The following is a 9,331-nucleotide window of genomic DNA, read 5'->3' on the forward strand; positions in this document are numbered from 1 at the left end:
TTTTTCATTCATATGAAACACACGTGTTGAAAAGAGACGGAAAAAAGTCGGTACAACTCTCTTAAGCGAAAAATGGGAACGCACGCGAAAATCGATTCAGTATTCCAGTGTCCTATTCAGTATTTTCTTCAAGTGTTTAAGTGATTTTTGTACTTAGCGTTTCGGTATTTTTTAGAGAAGGAAATAGAGGTGCAGAAACATCGATGTTCGTGTCCATCGATGTTTTCGATGTTTTCAAAAAAAAACATCGAGTGAAACATCGATGTTTAAAAAAAAAAAGAAAATGCAAATAGAACAGAAACAGCACAAACAGTAACATGAGATTTATTTGAGATCATTTAAAGTGTCTATTTCTATTCAGGAACAAAAGTTGATCAACAACTTCAGGTTTAAGCCTTGTCCTGCGGTCAGATATGGTTCGTCCAGCTTTGCTGAATACTCGTTCAGACTTGCTTTTTCTTCATCCATCAACGTCCACCAACACCATCAACTAGAAATCCTAAGTATTATCAACAATTTTGTTAGTTTTTAGAAAAAACAATAAGAAATTCATTTACTTACAATTTTTTCTTACCGAGCGCCGAGTTGTTTGTGAAAACATCGATGGTGGTCACGAACCATCGATGGTTCCGATGTTTTGAAGACATCGATGTTATCGATGTTTCACTCGATGTTTCTGCACCTCTAGAAGGAAATGCAATTGAACTGCAATGGCGCGGTTATAAGGAAATTGTGAATGGTGCAGGCCAAGGTGCCTCCCAACGACTCGGAACCCAGCAATTGATCTGCTCTATAAATTAAATATTGCTATTAACATTTTCTTGGCAAGACCTGGCACTTGTTGCACCAAAACGTACATTATTTATCTAAATAAAAAGCCATTAATAGTAATAAAATATTCATTAAGCGCTGAAAATATTCCATTTGGTAGCGTTCAAACTAAATTTGCACTCCTCCTTCGGATACGGTTTGCTTACCTCTATCAGCTGTTCGCTTCAGCGGTTCTCTGTAGGAACAGGAACCTGGTTAAAGTTACAACAGCGATTTTAAAGAGGGTGTGTGCAGAGGCTATTACTTAAGCGTCTTGATTTTGTATTGCTTCCAGGCTGACCACTCTCGATAAATAAAAATGTATTCTTTTCCACATGGCGGTCACACTGCTTTAAACATTTAATGAATTTAAGTGAATTAATGGAGAAAAAAGGTAGTAAATATTGATAAATATCACTTTTTAAATCGTCCAAGCCGCACTACTAAAAATCATAAGCTTTTTTGATGTCGCATTCTGCGCAGTCAAAGGGGCATTACGATACCCCAGAGTTACAAACCAGCCATATCCTCGAACTACCGTACATTCGCTCAAGAAATATTTACTCTAAAAAGTCGGCACATATTGCTACTTCGCCCAACGCTGTTGCAAAGAAAGTTAAAAGGAGACACAATAGCGAAACTTCCAGTGATGAAGAACGTTGGCTTACTGCCATTGAAACTGGAAAACTGGACAATGTTGATGATGAACTGAAGAAAATAAAAGACCCCAAACTAATGACCGCTCGTCAACGTGCTATGTATGAACGAACTGATGGCTTTGTTGAAGAGCTTTTTGCTCTTCCAAGTGGCTATAAAGAAAAGGAAAAGCCCCAAACGGCGGAGGAAATTCAGAAGGCTATACTCAAATCACAGAAGCGAAAGCAGCAAGCTAACGCACGGCGAGAAAAAGATAAACAAAAAACAATGGAACGCTTATTAAAAAAACAGGAAACTAACAAACATCGACCTTTGATTCGTAACAGGAAGTTTCAAAAGTCGTCATATCCAAAAGTAACCTATATAAGCGCTCTAAAAGGTAACACCATAATAATTCCACCAGGCCATGACTTTCCACTAATGACTCAATTACCTCGCGCACAGCCTCTTTCGCAGTTATGCCATGTAAGCGGTTGTGGAAATCGCAAAGCTTACATGTGCTCAACCACAAAAGTTCCCATATGCAGTCTTACATGTTATCGTAAGAACATTTTACTCAATTCTGAGCAATAAATAAAATATATGAATAGGCGTTTAAAAGATTTTTATAATGGTCCATAAAGAAATTGATAATTATTTTATTTTTCGCAGTTTCGATTCGACGCAAATACTGAATTTTGGTCTTTAAACGTTCTAGTTTCACTTTTTTATTTCAACAACCTCGTACTGACCGACTAGCTGCTTTCTCTGGCACAAATTAGATATGGTCTTTCTAATCGGGCTGCTCAGTCAGAAGACCATAAAAATTAATATTCTATCACTTAGGGTCTGAGCAAAAACCCGATTTCTCGTATTGTTCGTGATCTAGGTCTCGGGTTTTGGGTAGACCGTAGGACACGAATCGGTCCCTTTCTGACCGCTCGTTTCGAAGGAAACCGTTTATCGTTCATCTATTGAGAGTCGGTGTGGATAAGAACATAAGGGTCCGAACAAAAGGATTTTATTTTTGCGGCTCCTTAAAATGCAGCCCCAGGTATAGTATGATGGGCAAAGCATTACAGAGAGAGAGACAATTATAGGAATAAATCGTTTTTTTCAGGCAAAAGTTTGCAACGCACTGAAAGAGTCGTTTCCGACCATTTAATTAATTTAATGAGAATTCGTGGTTTAAAATTCAAACATTAATTTTAGCATAGGAACCTGTTTTTAGAGTGCCGTTTCTTTGTTTCTCTCACTTGCTCGCTCGCTCCCGACTCTTCGCGCTGTCAAATATTTAAAAATAAATTGTTGGCTCAATCGTCGATTCTTGAATTATGCTGAGGAAAAGAAATCGAGCTAAAAGGCACATTGCGCTTAACATTTAACGGCATTAAAATTTTTAAGAACACTAAAATAAAATAATAAAGTCTAAATGATGTTATGTCGTCATCCCTCAATAATCGAGTAATCGGAAAAACCAGGGATGCAAAGTGGGCTTAGGGTCCAGTGACGGACAACGTAAAAATTGGAGTCAAACCGAACGAATGTAGGTTATAGGGACATTGACCCAGAATGCAGGGAACAGAGGTCCGTAATCGGCATGGGTTGGCGGAAGGCAAATGGCGGACATTACATCAGTTCAGATTTGGTGTCGGTGGCGCGCAGTCGCAGCGGGTTCGTTGAAATAGCAATCTCCTTACAGAAGTCGCGGTGTTTAAGTGACCAGCGCCAAGACACTTGCAATTAAAATTTCGAACGCAGTGCCGTCAATTAAAAAGGAATGACCCGCTCGTTCAAAGTTTTCGCCGGTCGCCGACGCCTAAGAACGGTCTCTGAAGCCGGACTGGAGTGACTCGATCGAGCGTAACAGCACGTGGTGGAGTTACGTCACCAACCGGAGCTGGAAGAGATCAGCGGCTTAGCGCGTAACAATTCTTTTATATTTATGTTGTGTCGTCCATTAATTTAGCTATTTATTTATTTATATTTTTTGTATAATATGTATATGTTGGGGAGGGGATTTTTATTACTCTTAAAAATTAACCTATTTATTGTACGATTACTCGTAGTTACTCGTTACCCGTTACTCGTAGAGTAAAAGGGTATACTAGATTCGTCGAAAAGTATGTAACAGGCAGAAGCAAGCGTTTCCGACCCCATAAAGTATATATATTCTTGATCAGGATCACTAGCCGAGTCGATCTAGCCATGTCCGTCTGTCCGTCTGTCCGTATGAACGCTGAGATCTCGGAAACTATAAGAGCTACAATACTGGGATTAGGCATGCAGATTCCTGAGATTCCTGCGCAGCGCAAGTTTGTTTCAGAAGAGTGCCACGCCCACTCTAACGCCCACAAACCGCCCAAAACTGGCTCCTACAGTTTTGATGCTAGAACAAAAATTTTAACTGAAATGTGTTGTTCTCATCAATACCTACCGATTGACCTAAAAAAAAGTTTGCCACGCCCACTTTAACGCCCACAAACCGCCCACAAACTTAAAAAATTCGTAAATATGAACGCGGATATCTCGGAAAATATCAAAGATAGAGAAACGGGACTTCAGATTTAGATTCCGTAGGCTTGAGCGCAGCGCAAGTTTGTTACGCGAATATGCCACGCCCACTCTAACGCCCACAAACCGCCCAAATCTGTGGCGCCCACAATTTTCATGCTAGATAAAAAATTTTAACTGAATGTATTGGTCTTGTCAATACCTATCGATTGATCTAAAAAAAAGTTTGCCACGCCCACAAACCGCCCAAGCCTGTGGCGCACACAATTTTCATGATAGATACAAAATTTTAAATCTTGCTTTGCTGCTTGCATATCTCCATTTTCCTTTGGTCCCTTTACCTGAGTAACGGGTATCTGATAGTCGAGGTACTCGACTATAGCGTTCTTCCTTGTTTATTTATTTATATCACTAATTTAAATCAATTTATTTATTGCCGTATGTCAACAATTCACTGCGAATGTTTTTATATTTGTGTCTATTATTTATCACGTATCGCTCCTTCTGGGCGAGGCATAGGACTTAAATCATCAAAGCCGAAGAACAAATAACCAAAAACAAAAAAAAAATACATAAACAAACATAACCGCAATTGTATCGCGGGACCCTTGTTAATCCCACGGGGAATCCTCTCCAGTGACCGTCGAGTAGGTCGCGTATTATCATAAAGTTTGGGATCCACTTAAGAGAGTTCTTTTAGGTAGGGACCGAAAAACAGAAAACAGACATTCTATCCGTCTACACAAATCCCTGTGTGGGACTGTTGCACCCGGCGGGCGGTGGTTGGTGGGTTTACTTACGGAAAGCTGAAGCAATTCTGTAAATAAGTTAGGTTTTTAGACCTATATCTCGAAGAGGAGGGAACATGTAGACAGTCCCAAGGTAAACTACGGTAACCGGTCCAAGGAGCAGTCGGAGACATCTACAGCTGCTAAGGTCGGGTGGGAGCGCAGAGGCTTTGGGTTTGCCCCCAAAAGCCCACAATATATCAAATGGTGTCCTGTGACCTAGAAGGGAACAAGTGGGGGAGTTAGTTTTGCGATAATCACGTGTTTTGATAGTCTTATAGTTGTGCACATTTCGTCAATGTTTTGGCCCAGCAGTAAGACAGCTGTTGCAGCGTGGAGTGTTTTAAAGTACAAACATCTGTTTGTTTATTGTTGCATGTGTGTGTGCAGGGTTGAAGTACTCACACCCCGAGTGCTCTAGAGCTAGCCGGCGCTGACCACTCGCGGCCATACGTAGTCCTATTTTGGGACGTAACCATGAAAAGTACAAGCAAAATATAAATGTTGGAAAGAGCTTTTCAGTTGTCGTAGCTAAAAATAAAGGTAAGAAAACAAAATAAAATTCAAATTATAAAGCGAAAATAAAATGTATTGAAAAAAATTATATAAAAAGCATTTCTAATGTCACAAGGAAAAATTTTTTTTAACGAAAATCGCAGCGATTTTCACGATATGTTGTAAAAAAAAAGTCAAAATAGGCCCATCACCTTAAATGCAGGTGTCTAACTATCTGACGCCATTTTTATGGCGGTATATTGCAATATTTTTAAATTTTCACCTATTTAAATTATTTTTTTAGGTGTTTTTCAACCAAAAATTTACGGTTTTTACCGTTATTTTCCAAGATCCCGTTATTTGCGCCAACTTTGACTATTTTTCCCGTAATCAGGACCCAAAAACACGTCGACATGGAAAGTTTAAACGAAATCGGACGTTGGAGCTAAACGGGCTGTTGCCCTCGGATAATGGGTTCGAGGTTAAATTCCAATCTTAAGCCCAGTACTCACATCGACGAAAACTGCAAGCTAACCATAGGAGTGAGCGAGAGGCAAACAGGCGGCCAAAGCTTTTCGTCGGGTCTGTTTTTCAGCGCGGTACTCAGATGAGCTAAGGAAATACCAGAAAAAGTACCAGAAAAAATACCACATTTCGGGAGTGAATTTTCGATGAACGCCGTTAGCCGCAGCCCAAAGAATAAGAATTTTAATCTTTGGCGGTGCTCGTGCAGAAGCGGTGGAGAATTTAAAAATTTAAAATGGATGAAAAACCACACAAACGGTTAAAGGAGGTCAGTGCAGATGAAAAAGGACGCCTAATCCGAGCTGTTGCCCATTATTGTGGGACTTGACCGACAGGAAGCAATACCACAACAGGGGCAAATTCGCAGAATAGTTGAAGTGCTGGAGGAGATCCACTAGAGAATCCCAGTGGGAAGGAACATGCCAAGTGGGACTTCGCTCTCTACATGGACATCCTGCCGGGCTTGTCCTCGCAAAGAAAGTAAGATCTGGCCAATTTGGTTGCGTTGTACTAATAGAAGAATCTTTTAAGCAGAACCACCAGTAATATGATCTCCGAAGACCTCAACATTCGGATTCCGTACCCTATAACAACCAGCTAATTGGCAGCTTAAGCGGAGCTGGAGGACGCGCTGGCTGCTATAGGGAGGAGGAAAATAGGGCGCCCGCTAAGGAACAGTTGGAGAAGCCATGACCAGGATGCTGGGCGACTTCCTGCAGCATCAGCGGATCAACCCAGTTCCCAATCCGGCTCCCACTTCCTCAAGGTCAAATATGCCCATTGGGACTCGGAGCGGGACTGCGGTGGCGCGGGAAAGATGGCGAAGCATTCGTGAGACGTTAAGGAAGCTTTAAACTACAAATTTACATAAATAAAAACATTCATTGAACATTTCGTTCACTTTTATTTTACTTTCTTTGTGTACCAGCAGACTTCTCCTTTTTAAATTTCTCCAATTGATTTGTTTTCCGTTTGGAAACAAGCCCAGCCGCTTGACAGTAAGACCATGCTACATGCATGGGTGAATTTGGAAAACTTCGGTCACACTACAAAGAATAAGATTTTTCGACTAGTGAAACTCTTAGACGATCTGAGTACTAGGCTTAAGCCTAGTACTCACATCGACGAAAACCGCGAGCTAACCATAGGAGTGAGCCAGAGGCAAACAGGCGGATAAAGCTTTTCGTCGGGTCTGTTTTTCAGCGCGGTACTCAGATGAGCTAAGGAAATACCATAAAAAATATAGTTTTTTCTGATATATTTTCTTTATACAGTTTTGTTTTACCAAATTTTTGTTATTTTAAATTGGTTTTTATAGCTGGACTTTTTTTATTTTGTTTTATATGTACCGATAAGGACTTAAGAAAGAAATTGCTCTTTCATATATAATTTCTAATGTGGTTAAAATACAGTGGTCGGCATAAGTATTTTGACAAAATAAAAGTTAAGTATACTCATAACTTGAATTTACTTCTTGTAAACTATAGGCATCAATGGAAAGGTAATTTCAATGCCGTTTGAATGATACAATACATTTCTTTACCCATTCAGTACTTATTGAAAAGGACGAATTTGTGTAAATCAACTTTGAAATTTAAAAAAAAAACTTTTTTCCTCGTCTTGAAAACTTAAATTTTTTGATGCAAAAAGTTTCTTCAAACAAAAATAATAGTAACTGCAAAAAGAATTTTTCAAATATCATTTTGCTTATATTTTTTATGATTTTTTGAAGGTGACAATGTCGGAAAAAATTTGTATGAAAAAGACAAAAATATGGCTCAAATGCCTGTTTTTAAGCATTTTCAAAAATTCATAAAAAATATAAGCAAAATGATATTTGAAAAATTCTTTTTGCAGTTACTATTATTTTTGTTTGAAGAAACTTTTTGCATCAAAAAATTTAAGTTTTCAAGACGAGGAAAAAAGTTTTTTTTTTAAATTTCAAAGTTGATTTACACAAATTCGTCCTTTTCAATAAGTACTGAATGGGTAAAGAAATGTATTGTATCATTCAAACGGCATTGAAATTACCTTTCCATTGATGCCTATAGTTTACAAGAAGTAAATTCAAGTTATGAGTATACTTAACTTTTATTTTGTCAAAATACTTATGCCGACCACTGTACATATCAAGGTTGTTATAAATGTTTTTAATAACAATAAAAAGAAGAGCGCATAAAGCAATTTTTAGTGAGTCGATGCGTAACATGTTTTTGAGAGAGCGATTTTTCATAGTGGTTTGATGAATATGATGTGTGCATTTAAAAAAAAATTAACATGTTCAATAAAAGGATTCAAGTTTTGTTTATCTAACACTCAAATACCACCAGATATTTATTTATTTATGGTGAAGAATATTTAGTTTACATACACATACATTATTACTTTTACATTTATCTGGGGGTCTAGCCCCTTGCAATGTTTGTTCAGAAAGACTTATTATTTTATCTAACATTTTCAATTTATGTGAAAAGCACTCATCATATTCATCAAACCACGATGAAAAATCTCTCTTTCACGTACATGTTACGCAATGAATCATTAAAAATGTCTTCTGGCTCTTATTGTTTAACCCACGTTTAAATTGATTGTTTAAAAAAAGCCCGAATGTACATTAGTCAAAAGGGGTTTTCCATTCGGAGTTGAACTAGGTCCCACAAGTTCAGCAGTTAAGCGATTGGACCCCCAGCCCACAGCGCTTTGTTATGGCGCGTAAGTCAAATGAAAGATTGAGCCTTGAGATTTCCAGCATATTTATACACTTACACAACCAAAAAATCTTAAACGGTGAACGCACACCAAGAAAATCGAAAAACCACAACGAAAATCCACACCAACAGTTTTGCCCTACATCCCGTTGTATCGTTGTTTCTCATCTATATAATCTTTGCATCAACGTACTGTAGGCTTTCTACTTTATTGATTGACCGATCGCGGATTTAATTTGAAATATACTAACTTCTTAGTTCTCAAATCTTATCCAACGTCCAGAAGATTTTCCTTATGAGCTTCTAGGACTTTAATTTTTTTTTATAGAATAAATGCTTTTCGCATCCCATTGTGAAATTAGTTTATGCTTACCGATGCAAGTTGGTTGAAAACTGGACCGCAATATATGTTATATTAATGATTGGTGTCAGATATTGAATAATTCCCAGCAGACACCGAAACAGTACACTTGTGTTTTATATTTAAGTATATTTTATGTTTTATTTTATAGGTCTTTTCGTTGCACACGCACGCCACAGTCAAAAGCAAAAAGGGAAGAAAGAACCTAATTGTTACCAGATCAACGATCTATGAAAAATACTTCAGTATTGTGTAATATTATTTTTGATAGCATAATAGGGATATCCGACACTCCCCCTCAAAAATTACATTAACGAGAACTTAAAAAAGTGTATGCATTTACTTATTCTAATGTGGCTAGTGTGCTTTCTGGGGTATACAATGTGATCCAGCATTCGCTGCAAGGAAAACCCAGAAAAACCAGATCAGATCACTTATAATAACTTAAATTATTTTTCAGTTTTCACTCACAGGTATTTCGTATATAAAATTAT

General features: G+C 38.1%; 2 protein-coding genes across 7 annotated transcripts; one reads left to right on the forward strand and one right to left on the reverse strand.

Annotated features, from left to right (window-relative positions):
• Nucleotides 1-308: 308 nt before the first annotated feature.
• LOC119562736 lies at nucleotides 309-9,006 on the reverse strand. 6 transcript variants are annotated; one of them, XM_037875940.1, is made up of 4 exons: nucleotides 8,850-9,006; nucleotides 4,761-5,279; nucleotides 562-684; nucleotides 309-499 (listed from the first exon to the last, which is right to left on the reverse strand). In XM_037875940.1, the coding sequence occupies exons 2-4, from the start codon at nucleotides 4,880-4,882 to the stop codon at nucleotides 487-489; spliced, it is 258 nt and encodes an 85-aa protein (XP_037731868.1). In that variant the 5' UTR covers nucleotides 4,883-5,279; nucleotides 8,850-9,006; the 3' UTR covers nucleotides 309-486. The 6 variants fall into 6 exon arrangements, 5 of the variants coding, with proteins under 5 accessions (XP_037731868.1, XP_037731869.1, XP_037731867.1 ...); XM_037875941.1 differs by lacking the exon at nucleotides 8,850-9,006 and adding an exon at nucleotides 5,756-5,796; XM_037875939.1 differs by lacking the exon at nucleotides 8,850-9,006 and adding an exon at nucleotides 5,580-5,733.
• On the forward strand, nucleotides 1,137-2,046 carry LOC119562735. Its single transcript, XM_037875935.1, has 2 exons — nucleotides 1,137-1,846; nucleotides 1,912-2,046. Exons 1-2 carry the CDS (start codon nucleotides 1,276-1,278, stop codon nucleotides 2,010-2,012), a joined length of 672 nt encoding a protein of 223 aa, XP_037731863.1. The 5' UTR covers nucleotides 1,137-1,275; the 3' UTR covers nucleotides 2,013-2,046.
• Nucleotides 9,007-9,331: the final 325 nt, after the last annotated feature.

This window comes from Drosophila subpulchrella, unplaced genomic scaffold, assembly GCF_014743375.2.
Source record: "Drosophila subpulchrella strain 33 F10 #4 breed RU33 unplaced genomic scaffold, RU_Dsub_v1.1 Primary Assembly Seq90, whole genome shotgun sequence".
In the NCBI taxonomy this organism is placed as follows: Eukaryota; Metazoa; Arthropoda; class Insecta; order Diptera; family Drosophilidae; genus Drosophila; species Drosophila subpulchrella.